Source organism: Rhinoraja longicauda, chromosome 4 (genome assembly GCF_053455715.1).
Source record: "Rhinoraja longicauda isolate Sanriku21f chromosome 4, sRhiLon1.1, whole genome shotgun sequence".
NCBI lineage: Eukaryota > Metazoa > Chordata > Chondrichthyes > Rajiformes > Arhynchobatidae > Rhinoraja > Rhinoraja longicauda.
This window is the reverse complement of record NC_135956.1, coordinates 90928726-90951810: the sequence shown is the minus strand read 5'-3', so window position 1 is coordinate 90951810 and position 23085 is coordinate 90928726. Positions and strand designations below refer to the sequence as shown.

The 23085-nt window shown below is 49.7% G+C and overlaps 1 protein-coding gene across 2 annotated transcripts in view; it reads right to left on the bottom strand.

Moving 5' to 3' along the window:
- Positions 1-23085, bottom strand: part of cables1 (Cdk5 and Abl enzyme substrate 1) — a 107540-nt gene that overhangs the window by 70007 nt on the left and 14448 nt on the right. The window contains exon 2 of one of the 2 annotated variants that reach the window (XM_078398379.1): positions 150-221. The exons of the other annotated variant lie outside the window; for it this stretch is intronic. Within the exon in view, the coding sequence (XP_078254505.1) occupies positions 150-221 (72 nt within the window). The remainder of the gene's footprint in view (positions 1-149; positions 222-23085) is intronic. 2 annotated transcript variants of the gene reach the window in all.

Below are 23085 nucleotides of genomic sequence, written 5' to 3'. Positions count from 1 at the left end.
GTACAGACAGCGCCCGTAGTCGGGATGGAACCCGGGGCTGTGGTGCTGTGAGGCAGCAACTCTACCGCTGCGCCACCGTGCCACTATGCAGGTGGGGCATAAGGAAGAGAAGGGTAAACTCTTACGTTAGTGCCAGACATGGTTCCTACCTCCGCAGTGGAGCATTTTCCTCAATGTCTTCCAGAGTTTCCAAAGAGGAACGTTGGGAAATCAAACGGCGTCTGCGAGGAATGAGAGGCGAGATTGAGAGTCCATTACACGCACACAATAGACAATAGGTGCAGGAGGAGGCCATTCGGCCCTTCGAGCCTGTACGCACCGCCATTCAATGTGATCATGGCTGATGCTCCAGTGATTTATCCTTGAGATTGTTGAGCTTGAATGAACTCATCTCAAAAACTCAGAGTGTTGGATACAATCGCACAGCATCCTTACACAATCTAGTTCAAAAACATTACAGGAAGCAAGGACAATTTCAAATCAGCCGGATATTTATAATCTTTTGTTTGTTTGTTTGTGTTTATGTCTTGTTTGTTTTGTAAAGCGTCTTTGAGTATCTTGAAAAGCGCTATATAAAATAAATGTATTATTATTATTATTATACTGCCGTTCAGTAGTCAAAGGAGTTAGAATTAGGCCATTCGGCCCATCGAGTCTACTCGACCATTCAATCATGGCTGATCATCTCTCCCTCCTCACCCCATTCTCCTGCCTTCTCCCCGTAACCCCTGACACCCGTACGAATCAAGAATCTGTCCATCTCCGCCTTAACAATACCCAATGACTCCACAATTAATTCCACAGATTCACCACCCTCTGACTAAAGAAACTCCTCCTCATCTAAGAAACTCCTCCTCCGAAACGTATAAGATTATTAAGGGGTTGGACACGTTAGAGGCAGGAAACATGTTCCCAATGTTGGGGGAGTCCAGAACAAGGGGCCACAGTTTAAGAATAAGGAGTAGGCCATTTAGAACTGAGATGAGGAAAAACGTTTTCAGTCAGAGAGTTGTGAATCTGTGGAATTCTCTGCCTCTGAAGGCAGTGGAGGCCAATTCTCTGAATGCATTCAAGAGAGAGCTGGATAGAGCTCTTAAGGATAGCGGAGTCAGGGGGTATGGGGAGAAGGCAGGAACGGGGTACTGATTGAGAATGATCAGCCATGATGACATTGAATGGTGGTGCTGGCTCGAAGGGCCGAATGGCCTCCTCCTGCACCTATTGTCTATTGCCATCTCCTTTCCAGTGGTGCGTCCTTTTATTCTGAGGCCGTGCCCCCTGGTCCTAGACTCTCCCACTAGTGGAAGCATAGTGGAAAATGTTTGTTCCTTAAACACGCTCGATGCACTGGAGCAGTTCCCGTGAACCGACGTCCCTCTCCTCTCCTCGCCTCCTGCAACCCACCTTGAAGGCGCTGTGTCAAGCGGTGTTTAAGAGGCTTTTAGAATAGGCACACAGATATGCAGGGAACGGAGGGATATGAATCACGTTTATTTATGCATTATGGTCAGCACAGACATTGTGGGCCGAAGGGCCTTTTCCTCTGATCTACTGTTCTACATTTGAAAATATAGGAAACTGACAATATACAATAGACAATAGACAATAGGTGCAGGTGTAGGCCATTCAGCCCTTCGAGCCAGCACCGCCATTCAATGCGATCATGGCTGATCACTCTCAATCAGTACCCCGTTCCTGCCTTCTCCCCATACCCCCTCACTCCGCTATCCTTAAGAGCTCTATCCAGCTCTCTCTTGAAAGCATCCAACGAACTGGCCTCCACTGCCTTCTGAGGCAGAGAATTCCACACCTTCACCACTCTCTGACTGAAAAAGTTCTTCCTCATCTCCGTTCAAAATGGCCTACCCCTTATTCTTAAACTGTGGCCCCTTGTTCTGGACTCCCCCAACATTGGGAACATGTTATCTGCCTCTAATGTGTCCAATCCCCTAATTATCTTATATGTTTCAATAAGATCCCCCCTCATCCTTCTAAATTCCAGTTTATACAAGCCCAATCGCTCCAGCCTTTCAACATACGACAGTCCCGCCATTCCGGGAATTAACCTAGTGAACCTACGCTGCACGCCCTCCATAGCAAGAATATCCTTCCTCAAATTTGGAGACCAAAACTGCACACAGTACTCCAGGTGCGGTCTCACCAGGGCCCGGTACAACTGTAGAAGGACCTCTTTGCTCCTATACTCAACTCCTCTTGTTACGAAGGCCAACATTCCATCGGCTTTCTTCACTGCCTGCTGTACCTGCATGCTTCCTTTCATTGACTGATGCACTACGATACCCAGATCTCGTTGAACTCCCCCTCCTCCTAACTTGACACCATTCAGATAATAATCGGCCTTTCTATTCTTACTTCCAAAGTGAATAACCTCACACTTATCTACATTAAACTGCATCTGCCATGTATCCGCCCACTCACACAACCTGTCCAAGTCACCCTGCAGCCTTATTGCATCTTCCTCACAATTCACACTACCCCCCAGCTTAGTATCATCTGCAAATTTGCTAATGGTACTTTTAATCCCTTAGTCTAAGTCATTAATGTATATCGTAAATAGCTGGGGTCCCAGCACCGAACCTTGCGGTACCCCACTAGTCACTGCCTGCCATTCCGAAAGGGACCCATTTATCCCCACTCTTTGCTTTCTGTCTGTCAACCAATTTTTTATCCATGTCAGTACCCTACCCCCAATACCATGTGCCCTAATTTTGCCCACTAATCTCCTATGTGGGACCTTGTCGAAGGCTTTCTGAAAGTCGAGGTACACCACATCCACTGACTCTCCCCTGTCAATTTTCCTAGTTACATCCTCAAAAAATTCCAGTAGATTTGTCAAGCATGATTTCCCCTTCGTAAATCCATGTTGACTCGGAATGATCCCGTTACTGCTATCCAAATGCTCAGCAATTTTGTCTTTTATAATTGACTCCAGAATCTTCCCCACCACTGATGTCAGACTAACTGGTCTATAATTACCCGTTTTCTCTCTCCCTCCTTTCTTAAAAAGTGGGATAACATTTGCTATCCTCCAATCCACAGGAACTGATCCTGAATCTATAGAACATTGAAAAATGATCTCCAATGCTTCCACTATTTCTAGAGCCACCTCCTTAAGTACTCTGGGATGCAGACCATCAGGCCCTGGGGATTTATCAGCCTTCAGTCCCATCAGTCTACCCAAAACCATTTCCTGCCTAATGTGGATTTCCTTCAGTTCCTCCATCACCCTAGGTTCTCCGGCCCCTAGAACATTTGGGAGATTGTGTGTATCTTCCTCAGTGAAGACAGATCCAAAGTAACGGTTTAACTCGTCTGCCATTTCTTTGTTCCCCATAATAAATTCCCCTGCTTCTGTCTTCAAGGGACCCACATTTGCCTTGACTATTTTTTTCCTCTTCACGTACCTAAAAAAACTTTTGCTATCCTCCTTTATATTATTGGCTAGTTTACCCTCGTACCTCATCTTTTCTCCCCGTATTGCCTTTTTAGTTAACTTTTGTTGCTCTTTAAAAGAGTCCCAATCCTCTGTCTTCCCACTCTTCTTTGCTATGTTATACTTCCTCTCCTTAATTTTTATGCTGTCCCTGACTTCCCTTGTCAGCCACAGGTGTCTCTTACTCCCCTTAGAGTCTTTCCGCCTCTTTGGGATAAATTGATCCTGCAACCTCTGCATTATTCCCAGGAATACCTGCCATTGCTGTTCTACCGTCTTCCCTGCTAGGGCCTCCTTCCAGTCAATTTTGGCCAGCTCCTGCCTCATGCCTCTGTAATCCCCTTTGCTATACTGTAATACTGACACTTCCGATTTTCCCTTCTGCCTTTCCATTTGCAGAGTAAAACTTATCATGTTGTGATCACTGCCTCCTAATGGCTCTTTTACCTCTAGTCCCCTTATCAGATCAGGATCATTACACAACACTAAATCCAGAATTGCCTTCTCCCTGGTAGGCTCCAGTACAAGCTGTTCTAAGAATCCATCTCGAAGGCACTCTACAAACTCTCTTTCCTGGGATCCATTTCCAACCTGATTTTCCCAGTCTACCTGCATGTTGAAATCTCCCATAACAACCGTAGCATTACATTTTTGACACGCCAATTTTATCTCCTGATTCAACTTGCACCCTATGTCGAGGCTACTGTTTGGGGGCCTATAGATGACTCCCATTAGGGTCTTTTTACCCTTACAATTTCTCATTTCTATCCATACTGATTCAACATCTCCTGATTCTATGTCACCCCTTGCAAGGGAATGAATATCATTCCTTACCATCAGAGCAACACCACCCCCTCTGCCCACCTGTCTGTCTTTTCTATACGTTGCCCCTCTATACTGAGGGGCAACTTTTTCAAGCAGAGGGTGGTAGGTGTATGGAACGAGCTGCCAGAGGAGGTAGTTGAGGCAGGGACTATAACAACATTTAAATGACAAGTTCACGGAGAGGAAACCCGTGTGAGGTGTGAAAACGCTCAAGTGTGAAAATGCACACCTCAGATTCAGGGAGTTTCTTTTATCAGGCAACTGAACCATCCCACCACAACCAGAGAGCGGTCCTGAACTACTATCTACCTCATTGGTGACCCTCGGACTATCCTTGATCAAACTTTGCTGGCTTTACCTTGCACTAAACGTTTTTCCCTTATCATGTATCTTATACACTGTGAATGGCTCATGTACAGTTTTTCCGTTCGGGTTACCAACTTTCTCACTCCCAAATAAGGGACAAAGGGTGACGTCACCGCCCCGCGCCCCACGTGACCTCGCCCAGCCAGCGGCCATGTGCTCCCACTCCCGGGCCGGGAGGCGGGTTGCCACGCAACCTCCGTTAGGCGGCACCCAGGCTTCCGGGCCTACACTGTCCAGGCCTACAGTGTCCGTGCCTACAGTGTCCGGGCCTACAGCGTCCCCCGGGCCTACAGCATCGTCCGGGCCTACAGTGTCCGGGCCTACAGTGTCCCGGCCTGCAGTGTCCCGGCCTACAGCGTCCCCCGGGCCTAATACGGGACAAGGGCTGTCCCATACGGGACAAGGGCTGTCCCATACGGGACAAACCAATTTAGCCCAATATATGGGATGTCCCGTCTAATACGGGACAGTTGGAAACCCAACTTCCTGCTGATTGGATAGCACGCAACAAAAGCTTTTCACTACCTCGGTACACGTGACAATAAACTGGACTGAACTGAAAGGTTTTCGAGGGGCGTGGGCCAAATGCAGCAAATGAGACCAGCTTAGATGGAGGATCTTGGTTGGCATGGGCCGGATGGGCTGAATAGCCTGTTTCCATGCTGTACGACTCGATGAGAGGACCTGCAGAGCAGTGGGTGAGTGTAAGCTGATTGCTGTTCTGAATGTGTGAGCGGAGGACAGTTTACGTCTCAAAGACTCTGACCAAGTGGTTACAGATAAACAGAGACAGCGCTATCAAACCAAGCCTCATATTCAAGGCTGCCACCAGCAGTTTACAAGGAGACTGCTTTCATTATTCCCCAAATCCAGCCATGCTTTGTGGTAATTACACGAGTTAGAGGTTTCGTTATAGCTTAGTTTTGGAGATACAGCGAGGAAACAGGCTCTTCGGCCCACCGAGTCGGCACCGACCAGCTCCAGGGGCATGGTCACACTTCTCTGGAGAGAAGGAATGGGTGAAGTTTCGGGTCGAGACCCTTCTTCAGACTGATGTCAGGGGAGGGGGCGGGTCGGGGGTTATGGGGAGAAGGCAGGAGAATGGTGGCAGGAGGGAGAGATGGATCAGCCATGATTGAATGGCGGAGGAGACTTGACGGGCCGAATGGCCTGATTCAGCTCCTAAAAATTCATGGACCTCTGAGATTGTCATAGCAAGACCCATTTCAAGCTTGAAAGGGTTCAGAGAAGATTTACGAGGATGTTGCCAGGACTAGAGGGTGTGAGCTACAGGGAGAGGTTGAGCAGGCTGGGTCTCTATTCCATGGAGCGCAGGAGGATGAGGGGAGATCTTATAGAGGTGCACAAAATCATGAGAGGAATAGATCGGGTAGATGCAGAGTCTTTTACCCAGAGTAGGGGAATCGAGGACCAGAGGACATAGGTTCAAGGTGAAGGGGAAAGGATTTAATGGGAATCCAAGGGGTAACCTTTTCACACAGAGGGTGGTGGGTGTATGGAATCCTCAGCTGCCAGAGGAGGTAGTTGAGGCTGGGACTATCCCATCGTTTAAGAAACAGTTAGACAGGTACATGGATTTATTCACAAAATGCTGGAGTAACTCAGCAGGTCAGGCAGCATCTCAGGAGAGAAGGAATGGGTGACGTTTCGGGTCGAGACCCTTCTTCAGACTGATGGATGGATTGGATTGGACAGGTACATGGATTGGACAGGTTTGTAGGGATATGGACCAAGCGCAGGAAGGGGAGACTAGTGTAGCTGGGACATTGTTGGCCGGTGTGGCAGAGTTGGGCCGAAGGGCCTGTTTCCACACTGTATCATTCTATAACTCTGACCCTGAGCACCGTTAAAAGCTCATCCACTTGGAGACCTCGAGCTGCGATGCTGGAAACATCTTAATGGAGTCATTCAAGGAAGATTGCTCCCAACCTGAATAAATCTTCCTCTCAGCCGCCCTTTTGTTCAGTCGGCTCTTAAACATTTTATTATTTGAATGAAGGTGCAAATCATAATAAATGTCAGGTGGTGCGGTTTGATTCAAGAGCGTCCAAGGTTAGTGGAGAAAATCAGCAGTTGGGCAGCTGACAAACCAGCAGCATGAATATTGCTCTCTCTAACTTCAAGTAACCCTTGCCACCCCTCTCACTCCATCCCTCTACCACCCTGGTCAGACTAGTTTCAAAGTCATCTTAGACAATAGACAATAGGTGCAGGAGGAGGCCATTCGGCCCTTCGAGCCAGCACCGCCATTCAATGTGATCATGGCTGATCATTCTCAATCGGTACCCCGTTCCTGCCTTCTCCCCATACCCCCCGACTCCGCTATCCTTAAGAGCTCTATCTAGCTCTCTCTTGAATGCATTCAGAGAATTGGCCTCCACTGCCTTCTGAGGCAGAGAATTCCACAGATTTATAACTCTCTGACTGAAAAAGCTTTTCCTCATCTCCGTTCTAAATGGCCTACCCCTTATTCTTAAACTTTGGCTCCTGGTTCTGGACTCCCCCAACATTGGGAACATGTTTCCTGCCCCTAACTTGTCCAACCCCTTAATAATCTTATACGTTTCGATAAGATCCCCTCTCATCCTTCTAAATTCCAGTGTATACAAGCCTAGTCGCTCCAGTCTTTCAACATATGACAGTCCCGCCATTCCGGGAATTAACCTAGTAAACCTACGCTGCACGCCTCAATAGCAAGAATATCCTTCCTCAAATTTGGAGACCAAAACTGCACACAGTACTCCAGGTGCGGTCTCACTAGGGCCCTGTACAACTGCAGAAGGACATTGTTGAGTCTCATTGTCTGTACGGAGTTTGTACGTTGTCCCCGTGACCTGAGTGGGTTTTCTCCGGTGTTCCGGCTTCCTCCCACACTCCAAAGACGTGCAGTGCAGGTTTGTAGGCTAATTGGTTTCTGTGTAGGATAGCACCAGTATACAGGTTGATCGATGGTCAGCACGGACTCGGTGGGCCGAAGGGCCTGTTTCTATGCTGTATCTCTAAACTACACTAAGAGTAGGAAATGGGAATGTCCTATAATAATGATGCAATCGGATTTGATGCAGTTTAGTTTAGAAATACAGCGCGGAAACAGGCCCTTCGGCCCACCGGGTCCGCGTCGACCAGCGATCCCCTCACACTAACTCTATCCTACACCCACTAGCACAATTTTTATATTCACCAAGTCAATTAACCTACAAACCTGCACGTCTTTGGAGTGTGGGAGGAAACCGAAGATCTCGGAGAAAATTCACGCAGGTCACAGGGAGAACGTACAAACTCCGTACAGACGGCGCCCGTAGTCGGGATCAAACCCGGGTCTCCGGTGCTGCATTCACTGTAAGGCAGCAACTCTACTGCTGCGCCACCGTGCCACACTTAAATTCAGTTGAATTTAATTGAATCCACATACAAATGTGGTCAAAAAGACGTTTGGCACATTGGCCTTCATCAGTCAGAGTATTGCGTTGAGAAGTTGGGAGGTCATGTTGCAGTTGTCTCAGACGTTGTTGAGTCTGCATTTAGAATATTGTGTTCAGTTCTGAGAACCATGTTTTAGGAAAGATATTGGCAAGCCAGGACTAGAGGGTGTGAGCTATCGGGTGAGGTTGAGTAGGCTGGGACTCTATTCCATGGAGCGCAGGAGGATGAGGGGAGATCTTATAGAGGAGCACAAAATCATGAGAGGAATAGATCGGGTAGATGCACAGAGTCTCGTGCCCAGAGTAGGGGAATCGAGGACCAGAAGACGTCACCTATCCATGTTCTCCACAGATGCTGCCTGACCCGCTGAGTTACTCCAGCACTCTGTGAAACGTCACCTGTCCATGTTCTCCACAGATGCTGCCTGACCCTTTTATGCCTTTTTGGAAGGCATAAAGAACTTAAGGCACAGGCATCATTAGAGGAATACAGAAGGTGTAGGGCGGTTCTTAAAAAAGAAATTAGGAGAGCAAAAAGGGGCCATGAGATAGCACTAGCGGGCAAAATAAAAGAAAATCCCAAAGTGTTCTATAAGTATATCAAGGGTAAGAGGATAACGAGGGAAAGAGTGGGGCCCATCAGGGACCATAGTGGAAAGCTGTGTGTGGAGCCAGAGGATGTAGGAGATGTTTTAAATGATTTTTTTGTATCCGTTTTTACGAGGGAGGAGGGCGATGCGGACTTAGAAATGGAGCAGGAGGGTTGTGATGTTCTTGAGCATATTGCTATTGACAGAGAGGCGGTGCTGGAGGCTCTGGCAGGCTTAAAAGTGGATAAGTCTCCGGGCCCTGACGAGATGTATCCCAGGATGCTGAGAGAGGCAAGGGAGGAGATTGCGGGGGCTCTGGCACAAATTTTCAGAGCCTCTCTTGCAACAGGGGATGTACCGGAGGACTGGAGGATAGCTAATGTGGTGCCATTATTTTAAAAGGGCAGTAGAGATAAACCTGGGAACTACAGGCCGGTGAGTCTGACATCGGTGGTGGGGAAGCTGCTAGAAAAGATTCTGAGGGTCAGAATCAGTCTTCACTTGGAGGATCGAGGGTTAATTAAGGATTGTCAACATGGCTTTGTTAATGGAAGGTCGTGTCTGACTAACTTGATTGAATTTTTTGAAGGGGTGACCAAGGAGGTAGATGGGGGTAGTGCAGTGGATGTGGTATACATGGATTTCAGTAAGGCTTTTGACAAGGTCCCACACAGGAGACTAGTCAAGAAGGTAAGAGCCCATGGGATCCAGGGCACCTTGGCAAAATGGATAAAAAACTGGCTTAGTGACAGAAGGCAGAGGGTGATGGTAGAAGGTTGCTTCTGTGACTGGAGGCCGGTGTCCAGTGGGGTGCCGCAGGGATCGGTGTTGGGTCCCTTACTGTTTGTAATCTACATTAATGATCTGGATGTTAACGTACAGAGCATGATCAGCAAGTTTGCAGATGACACAAAGTTAGGAGGGGTGGTGAATAGCGAGGAAGGGATCTGCAAGCTGCAGGAAGATATAGATGAGATGGTCAGATGGGCGGAGCCGTGGCAGATGGAATTTAATCCTGAAAAGTGCGAGGTGATGCACTTTGGCAGGAATAACTTGGAGAGGGAGTACACCATGAATGGAAGGACCCTAGGGAAGACGGGTACAGAGGGACCTTGGAGTACAGGTACACAAGTCCTTGAAGGCAGCAGGACAGGTGGACAGGGTGGTCAAAAAGGCATATGGGGTACTGGCCTTCATTAGCCGGGGCATCGAATATAAAAGTAGGGGGGTAATGATGGAATTGTACAGAACACTGGTGAGGCCACAGCTGGAGTATGGTGTACAGTTCTGGTCACCACATTATAGAAAGGATGTGATAGCTTTGGAGAGGGTGCAGAGGAGATTCACCAGGATGCTGCCAGGGATGAAGGGCCTCGGCTATGAGGAGAGACTGAGCAGACTGGGGTTGTTTTCCCTGGAGCAGAGAAGGCTGAGAGGACATGATCGAGGTGTACAAGATCATGAGGGGCATAGATAAGGTAGATGGCGGGGAACTTCTTCCACTGGTGGAAGGTTCAACAACGAGGAGACATAGATACAGGGTAAGGGGAGGGAGGTTTCGGGGGGATGTGAGAAAGCACTTTTTCACCCAGAGGGTGGTTGGAGTCTGGAACTCACTGCCTGGGGTGGTGGTGGAGGCGGGAACACTCACAACGTTTAAGAGGCATTTGGATGGGCACTTGAAATGCTACAACATTCACGGCTACGGTCCAAATGCGGGAAAATGGGATTAAAATTAGACTGTGTTTGGTAACGGGCGGCACGGACACGATGGGCCGAAGGGCCTCTTTCTGTGCTGTAGGACTCTATGACTCTATGACCCGCTGAGTTACTCCAGCACTCTGTGAAACGTCACCTGTCCATGTTCTCCACAGATGCTGCCTGACCCGCTTACATGATTACAGTCGAGCCATTTACAGTGTTTAGATACATGGTAAAGGAATAACATTCAGTGCAAGGTAAAGCCAGTAAAGTCCGAGGGTCTCCAATGAGGTAGATAGTAGTTCAGCACTGCTCTCTGGTTGTGGTGGGATGGTTCAGTTGCCTGATAACAGCTGGGAAGAAACAGTCCCTGAATCTGGAGGTGTGCGTTTCCACGCTTCTGTACCTCTTGCCCCGATGGGAGAGGGGAGAAGAGGGAGTGGCCGGGGTGAGACTGGTCCTTGATGATGCTGCTGGCCTTGCCGAGGCAGCGCGAGGTGTAAATGGAGTCGATGGAAGGGAGGTTGGTTTGTGTGATGGTCTGGGCTGTGATCATTCTTCCAGCGCCTAGTGGCTAGAATGCGAGAAAGTGCAAGGGATAAAGTCTTCAATTCCTAACAGATGAGGCATTAATCCAGAGGTGCCTGGTCCTTGCAGCCTGACATTGTGTGAGAGACTGAGAGATTAGCATTCTTTATTCACACAGAGACCAGAGGACCTGCAAGAAATTGCAGCAAATTGTGCACCCCCTCTCTCCCTGTCACTCAATCCTTCCACTCCTACCCCCATCTCCTTCCCCCTCCCTCCCTCTCCCCCTCCCCTCCTACCCCCATCTCCTTCCCCCCGCCCCTCTCTGCCACAGCTCTCCTCCCCCTCCCTCCATCTCCTTCCCCCCCTCCCTTTCCCTCTCCCCCTCCCTCCCCACCCCATCCCTCCGTCCCCCCCCTTCCCCCCTCTATCTTCCCCTCCCCGTCTCCCCCTCTCCCCCCTCCTACTCCCATCGCCTTCCCCCCTCCCTCCGTCCCCCCCTCCCTCTTCCTCTCCCCCTCCCCTCCTACACCCATCTCTTTCCCCCTCCCTCCCTCCCTCCCTCCTCCTACCCCCATCTCCTTCCTCTTCCCTCCCTTTCTCACCATCTCCTTCCCCCTCCCTCCCTCCCTGCCTCTCCCCCTCCCCTTGCCCCCTCACTTTGTCTCCCCCCACCACCTCTCTCTCTCCCCCCCCCCCCTCCTCCCCCCCCTCCCCCTGACAATGTTCTTCAGACCAGGATTACCCGAAATTAGTTTATCAGCCTGTAATTAATCACCTGACCTAAATCCATGCTGGCAGAAATGAGTGGATATACACAGTCCATCTGGAATACCGTGGTGAGGGAACGTAAACATGAACATGTGATTATATGTGTGCCATTGGCTTCAGCGTGAAACTGTGGTTTCTTGACGTCTTAAACAGTTAGCCAATAAGTACAGAAGTTTGAAACGCAGTTCCAAATGCTGGCTTAACTCAGCGGGTCAGGCAGCATCTGTGGAGAACATGGATAGGTGACGTTTCACAGAGTGCTGGAGTAACTCAGCGGGTCAGGCAGCATCTGTGGAGAACATGGATAGGTGACATTTCACAGAGTGCTGGAGTAACTCAGCGGGTCAGGCAGCATCTGTGGAGAGAAGGAATGGGTGAGGTTTCGGGTGGAGACCCTTTTTCAGACTGAGCGTCAGGGGAGAGGGAAACGAGAAATATAGACGGTGATGTGGAGAGATATTGACCCGAAACGTCACCCATTCCTTTTCTCCAGAGATGCTGCCGTCTGGTTTACAAGAATAATGCCAGGAATGAGTGGGATTACATATGATGAGAAAACTGTGGTGGCCAAGTCAATGGATATTTTTAAGGCAGACGTAGATAGATTCTTCATTAGAATGGGTGTCAGGGGATATGCGGAGAAGGCAGGAAAATGGGATCAGGAGGCAAAGATCAGCCATTATTGAATGGCATGATTGATGGGCCGAATGGCCGAATTCTACCTAAGAACTTGTGAATGTTGGTTGGCATGGGCATGTTGGGCCGAAGGGCCTGTTTCCATGCTATGTGGACGCAGCCCAGACCATCGCACAAACCAACCTCCCTCCCATTGACCCCCATCTACACCTCACGCTGCCTCGGCAAGGCCAGCAGCCCAGACCATCACACAAACCAACCTCCCTTCCATTGACTCCATCTACACCTCAAGCCGCCTCGGCAAGGCCAGCAGCATAATCAAGGGTTGTCGTTCCGCTGGCTGGTTAGCACGCAACAAAACCTTTTCACTGTACCTCGAAACACATGGCAATAAACTAATCTTGCTGCAAGGAGGAATTACATTGTTCCATTTGGGTAGATATGACAATGAAAGACAATGAGGGACTTTAGACCCTCTCTTAAACGTTCTCCCCCTGACCTGCGTGGGTTTTCTCCGAGATCTTCGGTTTCCTCCCACACTCCAAAGACGTGCAGGTTTGTAGGTTAATTGGCTTGGTGTAAGTGTAAAGTTGTTCCTAGTGTGGGTTAATGTGCATATCGTACGTGACCACATGGGTTTTCTCCGGGTGCTCCGGTTTCCTCCCACACTCCAAAGACGTGCAGGTTTTTAGGTTGATTAGCTTTTATAAATTGTCCAAAGTGTGTAGTATAGAACTAGTCCATTGGCGCGGACTCGATGGGCCAAAGGTTCCCACACTGTATCTTTAAACTAAACGGCGGCACGGTGGAGCAGCGGTATAGTTGCTGCCTTACAGCGAATGCAGCGCCGGAGACTCAGGTTCGATCCTGACTACGGGCGCCGTCTGTACGGAGTTTGTACGTTCTTCCCGTGACTGCGTGGGTTTTCTCCGAGATCTTCGGTTTCCTCCCACACTCCAAAGACGTACAAGTTTGTAGGTTAATTGGCTGGGCAAATGTAAAAAATTGTCCCTAGTGGGTGTAGGATAGTGTTAATGTGTGGGGATCTTTGGGCGGCACGGACCCGGTGGGCCGAAGGGCCTGTTTCTACGCTGTTTCTCTAAATCTAAATCTAAATCTAAACTAAATTAATATACAAACTGTAAAATCTCACAAACTGAGGTACAATCTCACAGTAAATCAGCCGTGGATCACAGATGTGTCAGTTCAGACACAGACAACTAAACTGAAATTAAACAAAGCACACTTCCATGGCTACTGTGAGATTGTACGACAACGATTGTACTGTCTTTATGCACAAAGAGCTTTGTCGGAACAAATCAATGAGGAAATAGACCACAATCCCAAATACAGATAACTTAATCTGTGTTCAGCTGCAATAGGTTATCACAGTAAATGTAATTTTGGCCACACTTCCGAACCTTGAACTCTTGATAAATTAAATTACTTATATTAATGCCTGCAATTAAAAGTATTGTAAAAAAAAAACACCAGTAAACCTTTAGGAGATTTGCTGTGTTTGTGACTTTTGAAATGTTATCAACAAATGATTGTGGAATTAATCTTTAAGCATTCTCCAGGGGGGTGCAGCGTATAAAACACTCATTATTCACAACAGATAATCACACAGTTAGAGGAAATAAAACTGCAGATGCTGGTTTACATCGAAGGTAGGCACAAAATGCTGGAGTCACTCAGCGGGTCAGGCAGCATCTCGGGAGAGAAGGAATGGGTGATGTTTCGGGTCGAGACCCTTCCTCAGACTGATGTCAGGGGTGGGGGCGGGATAAAGATAGGATGTAGTCGGAGACAGGAAGACTAGTGGGAGAACTGGGAAGGGGAGGGGATGGGGAGAGATGGAAAGCAGGGACTATCTGAATAGACAATAGACAATAGGTGCAGGAGTAGGCCATTCAGCCCTTCGAGCCAGCACCGCCATTCAATGCGATCATGGCTGATCACTCTCAATCAGTACCCCGTTCCTGCCTTCTCCCCATACCCCCTCACTCCGCTATCCTTAAGAGCTCTATCCAGCTCTCTCTTGAAAGCATCCAACGAACTGGCCTCCACTGCCTTCTGAGGCAGAGAATCCCACACCTTCACCACTCTCTGACTGAAAAAGTTCTTCCTCATGTCCGTTCTAAATGAAGTTAGAGATACATCGCAGAAATCGCCCCTTCGACCCGCTCAATCATCGTGTATCCCCAACTAGTTACACCTGCCTGCATTTGGCTCATCCCTCTAAACCTACCCGAGATATATATTCAGGTCCATCACCAACTTTCCAGCAACCGGTGGTCTGGCCCCTCCTTTAACCCGGACAAAATCACAAGAGTGCACTTGAAATCCAGACCATCGCACAAACCAACCTCCCTTCCATTGGCTCCATCTACACCTCACGCTGCCTCGGCAAGGCCAGCAGCCCAGACCATCACACAAACCAACCTCCCTTCCATTGGCTCCATCTACACCTCACGCTGCCTCGGCAAGGCCAGCAGCATCATCAAGGGCCAATTTCACCCCGGCCACTCCCTCTTCTCCCCTCTCCCATCGGGCACGAGGTACAGAAGTGTGAAAACGCACACCTCCAGATTCAGGGACAGTTTCTTCCCAGCTGTTATCAGGCAACTGAACCATCCCACCACAACCAGAGAGCAGTGCTGAACTACTATCTACCTCATTGGTGACCCTCGGACTATCCTTGATCGGACTTTACCTTGCACTAAACGTTATTCCCTTATCAGGTATCTGTACACTGTGGACGGCTCGATTATAATCATGTATTGTCTTTCCGCTGACTGGTTAGCACGCAACAAAATTATTTTCACTGTACCGTACACGGGACAATAAACTGAACTGACACAGCCGACTTCCACAGCTGATTTACTGTGAGATTGTACCTCAGTTTGTGAGATTTTACAGTTTGTCTATTAATTTAGTTTAGTTCAGAGATACAGTGTGGGAACCTTTGGCCCATCGAGTCCGCGCCAACCAACAATCGCCCTGCACACTAGTTCTATTCTACAGACTTTGGACAATTTATAAAAGCTAATCAACCTAAAAACCTGCACGTCGTTGGAATGTGGGAGGAAACCGGAGCGCCCGGAGAAAACCCACGTGGTCACGTACAACACGCACATTAACCCACACTAGGGACAACTTTACATTCGTACCAAGCCAATTAACCTACAACCCTGCACGTCTTTGGAGTGTGGGAGGAAAACGAGGATCTCGGAGAAAACCCACGCAGGTCACGGGGATAACGTACAAACTCCGTACAGACGGCGCCCGTAGTCGGGATCGAACCCGTGTCTCCGGCGCTGTACGGCAGCAACTCCACCGCTGCGCCACCGTGCCGCTTAGTTTTGTATTTTAAAATATCCTGCATAAACTTCGGTTAAAAAAACAACACAGGAACAATAAAATAAAGTTGTGAATATCATATGTAGCAGAGGAATAAAGATCACTCCCAAATGAGTTCACCCTCTGTATTCACACAAAATGCTGCAGTAACTCAGCGGGACAGGCAGCAGCTCTGGAGAGAAGGAATGGGAGACTTCTCGGGTCAAGACCCTTGTTCAGACCCGAAACGTCACCCATTCAATAGACAATAGACAATAGGTGCAGGAGTAGGCCATTCGGCCCTTCGAGCCAGCACCACCATTCAATGTGATCTTGGCTGGTCATTCTCAATCAGTACCCTGTTCCTGCCTTCTCCCCATACCCCCTGACTCTGCTATCCTTAAGAGCTCTATCTAGCTCTCTTTTGAATGCATTCAGAGAATTGGCCTCCACTGCCTTCTGAGGCAGAGAATTCCACAGATTTACAACTCTCTGACTGAAAAAGTTTTTCCTCATCTCCGTTGTAAATGGCCTACCCCTTATTCTTAAACCGTGGCCCCTGGTTCTGGACTCCCCCAACATTGGGAACATGTTTCCTGCCTCTAACGTGTCCAACCCCTTAATAATCGTATATGTTTCGACAAGATCCCCTCTCATCCTTCTAAATTCCTTCTCTCCAGAGATGCTGCCTGTCCCGCTGAGTTACTCCAGCATTTTGCGTCTCTCTCCGGTGTAAGCCAGCATCTGCAGTTCTGTCCTGCGTTCTGTACACAGGCAGGCACCACTCGGGCTGAAAACAGCTGAGAAAACACCCAGAGAACAAAAAGTTATTTTACAATTTGTCCCAGAACCGCTATTCCCAAAGCTACAGGGATGGCACTTGCAAACGGCCTATTAAACACTCAGTTAAGTAAACCTCAATCTAGTTCATGGAGTTTTACAGGGTTCAATGTGATAACATTTTTCCAACTGGTCTTGTTTTTCCTTCTGGCCCTCAGTCCAGTATTTCTCTGTCTGTTCTCTCCTCACGCAAAGGTGAAGCTGAGAAATAGTTCCAGGGTAAACACAAAAAGCTTTTATCAGGCAAGTGAACCATCATTTCACACAGAGAGTGGTGAATCTGTGGAATTCTCTGCCACAGAAGGTAGTTGAGGCCAGTTCATTGGCTATATTTAAGAGGGAGTTAGATGTGGCCCTTGTGGCTAAAGGGATCAGGGGTTATGGAGAGAAGGCAGGTATGGGATACTGAGTTGGATGATCAGCCATGATCATATTGAATGGTGGTGCAGGCTCGAAGGGCCGAATGGCCTACTCCTGCACCTATTTTCTATGTTTCTATGTTTCTATCCTACCACAACCAGAGAGCGGTCCTGAACTATTATCTGCCTCGTTGGGACCCTCGGACTATCTTTAATCGGACTTTACCGGCTTTCTGTTGCATTAAACGTTATTCACGTTATTGTAGCGACCATAGAGAATGGTCCAGGTCATCGAACCCTCGGATTGGCCAGCGAGGTCACGTGGGAACGCGACCATGGGGATTGGTCCAGGGAGCAAACTGGTGGTGGCAAGGGCGGAGTTCAGGAAAATGGAGGAAATGGGAATTGTCCGTCAGTCTGACAGCCCGTGGGCCTCGCCGTTACACATGGTCTCCAAGGCATCTGGGGGGTGGAGACCATGTGGCGATTATCGGCGTCTCAATGCTGTCACCACTCCTGATCGCTACCCCATACCGCACCTACAGGATTTTTCATCTGGGCTGGAAGGAGCGGTGGTGTTTTCCAAAATCGATTTGGTGCGAGGATACCATCAGATTCCGGTGCGACCGGAGGACATACAGAAAACTGCAACAATTACTCCGTTCGGGTTGTTTGAATGGTTGCGTATGCCTTTCGGTTTAAAGAAAGCGGCACAGGCTTTCCAGCGACTGATGGACCGCGTGGGCCGGGGTTTACCGTTTTTGTTTATTTATTTAGACGACATCCTGGTCGCCAGCCCCTCAGTGCAGGAACACCAGGCCCACTTGCGGACCGTGTTCCAGCGGCTCCAAGACCACGGGCTCATAATCCAACCCTCCAAATGTCAATTCGGCCTTCCTGGTCTTGATTTTCTAGGGCACAGAATTACCCCTGCCGGCGCCTCCCCTTTGCCCGAAAAGGTGGAGGCTATCCGGGCATTTCCTAGGCCCACCACAGTAAAAGGACTACAGGAGTTCGTAGGCATGGTTAATTTCTACCATAGGTTCGTTCCGGCAGCTGCGTGAGTCATGCGCCCACTCTTCCAATGCCTTGCAGGGAATCCGGTAGGGTTGATATGGTCCCCGGCCGCAGAGTCGGCTTTTACAGCAGCTAAGGCAGCCTTGGCAGACGCCACCATGTTGGTCCATCCGAGCCCCTCCGCCCCCACGGCCCTGACGGTTGACGCCTCTGACGTGGCGGTGGGCGGGGTTCTGGAGCAGCAGGTTGGTGGCCGTTGGCAGCCTTTAGCGTTTTTCAGCCGGCAACTAAATTCGGCCGAGCTGAAGTATAGCGCATTTGACCGAGAGCTTCTGGCTCTCTATTTAGCTGTTCGTCATTTCAGGTACTTCCTTGAGGGCCGCCCATTTGTGGCATTTACGGACCACAAGCCATTAACATTTGCTTTTTTGAAATTGTCTGACCCATGGTCGGCCCGCCAGCAGCGGCATCTGACTGCTATCTCCGAATTTACCACCGATGTCCGTCATGTCGCGGGTAAGCTTAATGCCGTTGCTGACGCCCTGTCTAGACCTGCTTTTCCCCCTATTTCGGCGGTGGACTGCGAGGTGGATCCCCAGGAGCTTGCGGAGGCACAGCTCCTAGCGGATACCGTTTCGACTTACCGGTCCACCACTTCGGGATTGAAGTTGGCCCAGGTAGCTTGTGGGTCGGAGGGCACGAAAGTCTGGTGCGATGTTTCTCTTCCCCGTCCCAGGCCGGTAGTACCGCCCTCCCTTCAGCGCCGGGTTTTCGATGCCATTCATGGGCTGGCGCACCCGTCTATCCGCTCCACCTCTGCCTTGGTAGCAGCGAGGTTTGTCTGGCATGGCCTGCGGAAACAGGTAGCGGGGTGGGCACGTTCCTGCGTGCCCTGTCAGACCGCTAAAGTCCAGCGCCACGTCCAGCCCCCCGTACAGGATTTCGAGGTCCCGGCTGTTCGTTTTTTCCACATCCACGTGGATTTGGTCGGGCCTTTACCTTCCTCCCGGGGCTACACCCACCTCCTCACGGTGGTGGATCGGTTCACCCGGTGGCCAGAGGCTTTCCCATTGTTTGATATTTCGTCCGCGTCTTGTGCTAGGGCTTTAGCCCTTCATTGGGTAGCTCGTTTCGGGGTCCCGGCAGTTATTACCACTGACAGAGGGCCACAGTTCACTTCGTCCCTCTGGGCCGCGCTGGCAGAACTGTACGGGTCCAAGTTACAACCCACGACTGCTTATCACCCCCAGGCAAATGGACTCGTAGAAAGGTTCCACCGCCAACTTAAGGCGTCCCTCAGTGCAAGGCTTGAAGGCCCGGACTGGGTAGACCAACTCCCTTGGGTTCTTTTGGGCATCCGGACTGCTCCTAAGCTAGATCTCGGTGCGTCGTCCGCAGAGCTAGTATATGGCTCGACACTTCGAGTACCCGGAGATCTGTTTCCTGACCCTTCAGACCAGCTGCCTACCGTCCCATCAGTGTTAGCATCTCTCCGGGAACGGGTGGGCTCCCTGGCTCCAGTTCCGACTTCACGTCATGGGTGTCCCATGGTACATGAACCGTCTTCCCTGAAGGACTGTGAGTTTGTTTTTTTACGTAAAGATGCCCATCGCGCCCCGTTGCAGAGGGTCTATCAAGGGCCGTTCCGGGTTTTGCGTAAGGGAACGGCTACCTTCACCTTAGACATGTGCGGCAAGAGTGAGCTCGTCTCGGTGTCCCGGCTCAAACCTGCCCATTTGGATCCGGATCAACCAGTCCTGGTCGGTCAAACCCCTAGGAGAGGCCGACCTCCGTTAGTTCCGCTCAGTCCAGGACCCCCCGTTCCGACAGTTCCTCCAGGACCCCCCGTTCCGGCAGTTCCTCCTGGACCCCCCGTTCCGGTAGTTCCTCCAGAACCTCCCGTCCCGGCTGTTCCGCCACGTCCGGAACCTCCGGCTCCTGTGGTTCAGGCTGTCCCTCTCCGTACTCGTTATGGTCGCGAAATCCGGCTCCCTGCTAGGTTCCGCACCTCGGGTTCTGGGGGGGGTCATGTAGCGACCATAGAGAATGGTCCAGGTCGTCGAACCCTCGGATTGGCCAGCGAGGTCACGTGGGAACGCGACCATGGGGATTGGTCCAGGGAGCGACATCGCTGATTGGCCAGCGATGTCATGTGCGCGTTTGGCGCCCGATTTAGTTAGTTCGGCGAAGTCTTCAAGGAAGACAGTAAGTTTGTGATGGTTGTCCTTTACCTTGTTGTTTAACTCTGTATTCGAATATTGCGGATGCAATAAACTTCTTCTACAACCAACAAGTTTCGGACTCGCCATATTATTCCCTTTATCATGTGTAGGAAGGAACTGCAGATGCCGGTTTAAATCGAAGATAGACAGAAAAAATCTGGAGGAACTCAGCGGGACAGGCAGCATCTCTGGAGAGAAGGAATTGGAGTAGAGACAAAAAGCTGGAGTCTGAAGAAGGGTCTCGACCCGAAACGTCACCTAGAGTCATAGAGGCATAGAGTGATACAGTGTGGAAACAGGCCCTTCGGCCCAACTTGCCCACACCGGCCAACATGTCCCAGCTACACTAGTCCCACCTGCTTGCGCTTGGTCCATATCCCTCCAAACCTGTCCTATCCATGAACCTGTCCTATCCATGTACCTGTCCAACTGTTTCTTAAACGATGGGATAGTCCCATCCTCGACTACCTCCTCTGGCAGCTCGTTCCATACACCCACCACCCTCTGTGTGAAAAGGTTACCCCTCGGATTCCTATTAAATCTCTTCCCCTTCACCTTGAAGCTATGTCCTCTGGTCCTCGATTCCCCCTCTCTGGGCAAGAGACTGTGCATCTACCCGATCTATTCTTCTCATGATTTTGCGTACAAGATTCCTATTCCTTTTCACTAGAGATGTTGCCTGTCCCGCTGCGTTACTCCATCATTGTGTGTCTGCCACCATCGCTAACAAACATACAGGCATCAATCACAAGCCCTGCCTCCGCTGAGGGCCACTGTCCATCCACTCAGATTTCAACGGAGCCAAATTAGATTATAGACAATAGACAATAGGTGCAGGAGGAGGCCATTCGGCCCTTCGAGCCAGCACCGCCATTCAATGTGATCATGGCTGATCATTCTCAATCGGTACCCCGTTCCTGCCTTCTCCCCATACCCCCTGACTCCGCTATCCTAAAGAGCTCTATCTAACTCTCTCTTGAAAGCATCCAGAGAATTGGCCTCCACTGCCTTCTGAGGCAGAGAATTCCACAGATTCACAACTCTCTGACTGAACAAGTTTAGCCTGAAGCGAGTGGAAATTCAGTGTATACATGCCTAGCCGCTCCAGTCTTTCAACATATGACAGTCCCACCATTCCGGGAATTAACCTTGTAAACCTACGCTACACGCGCTCAATAGCAAGAATATCCTTCCTCAAATTTGGAGACCAAAACTGCACACAGTACTCCAGGTGCGGTCTCACTAGGGCCTTGTACAACTGCAGAAGGACCTCTTTGCTCCTATACTCAACTCCTCTTGTTATGAAGGCCAACATTCCATTGGCTTTCTTCACTGCCTGCTGTACCTGCATGCTTCCTTTCAGTGACTGATGCACTAGGACACCCAGATCTCGTTGTACGTCCCCTTTTCCTACCTTGACACCATTCAGATAATAATCTGCCTTCCTATTCTTACCAGCAAAGTGGATAACCTCACACTTATCCACATTAAACTGCATCTGCCATGCATCCGACCACTCACACAACCTGTCCAAGTCACCCTGCAACCTCATAGCATCTTCCTCACAGTTCACACTGCCACCCAGCTTTGTATCATCTGCAAATTTGCTGATGGTACTTTTAATCCCTTCATCCATGTCATTAATGTATATTGTAAATAGCTGGGGATCTGCGGTTTCCAACCACACTCCAAAGACGTGCAGGTTTGTAGGTTAATTGGCCTGGTAAATGTAACTATTGTCCGTAGTGTGTGTAGGATAGTGTTAGTGTGCGGGGATCGCTGGGCGGCGCGGACCCGGTGGGCCGAAGGGCCTGTTTCCGCGCTGTATCTCTAAACTAAACAAAACTCATTTTATCCACGCTTCTGCTTCAGTTTATGATGCATTTTCATGTAACATCAAAGATGTGAACAATGCTGCCTTGGTGATTCTGTTTGTGCAGGCTCCCTGCTGTGTTCGCCTTTCATCTTTTTCCCTTTGATGGCGCGACGTTTCAGCAAACGGCCGCCTTCACTTCAAAAACGGGGGCAGCAGCTCGTTGGCATTAAAAGGCATCGCCTGGCACATGGTGGAGTTTAATTTATAAACTGATCTCAGCATTAAAGCTCTCCTTTTCATCCATTTACAAATAGGATTATCTTAGACAGAGCACCCTAGGGGGCATGGACAAGTTGGGTCGAAGCCTCTGTTTAATTTGAAGGTATCACAAAATGCTGGAGTAACTCAGCGGGCCAGGCAGCATCTCAGGAGAGAGGGAATGGGTGACGTTTCGGGTCGAGACCCTTCTTCAGGCTGATGTCAGGGGGGCGGGACAAAGAAAGGATATAGGTGAAGACAATAGACAATAGGTGCAGGAGGAGGCCATTCGGCCCTTCGAGCCAGCACCGCCATTCAATGTGATCATGGCTGATCATTCTCAATCAGTACCCCGTTCCTGCTTTCTCCCCATACCCCCTGACTCCGCTATCCTTAAGAGCTCTATCTAGCTCTCTCTTCAATGCATTCAGAGAATTGGCCTCCACTGCCTTCTGAGGCAGAGAATTCCACAGATTCACAACTCTCTGACTGAATTTTTTTTTCCTCATCTCCGTTCTAAATGGCCTACCCCTTATTCTTAAACTGTGGCCCCTGGTTCTGGACTCCCCCAACATTGGGAACATGTTTCCTGCCTCTAACGTGTCCAACCCCTTAATAATCTTATACGTTTCGATAAGATCTCCTCTCGTCCTTCTAAATTTCAGTGTATACAAGCCTAATCGCTAGGAGACAGGAAGATAGAGGGAGAACTGGGAAGGGGGAGGGGAAGAGAGGGACAGAGGAACTATCTAAAGTTGGAGAAGTCAATGTTCATACCGACCACTGGGCTGCAAGCTGCCCAAGTGTAGATAGGCTGTCGGAGCCTGTAGTCCGGGTTGGTTCTGAATTGGGAGGTCTGGAACCGAAGCTGGAAACCATGAGGCAGAAGATGGAGGTGCAAGTAAGTCCCTCCCCTC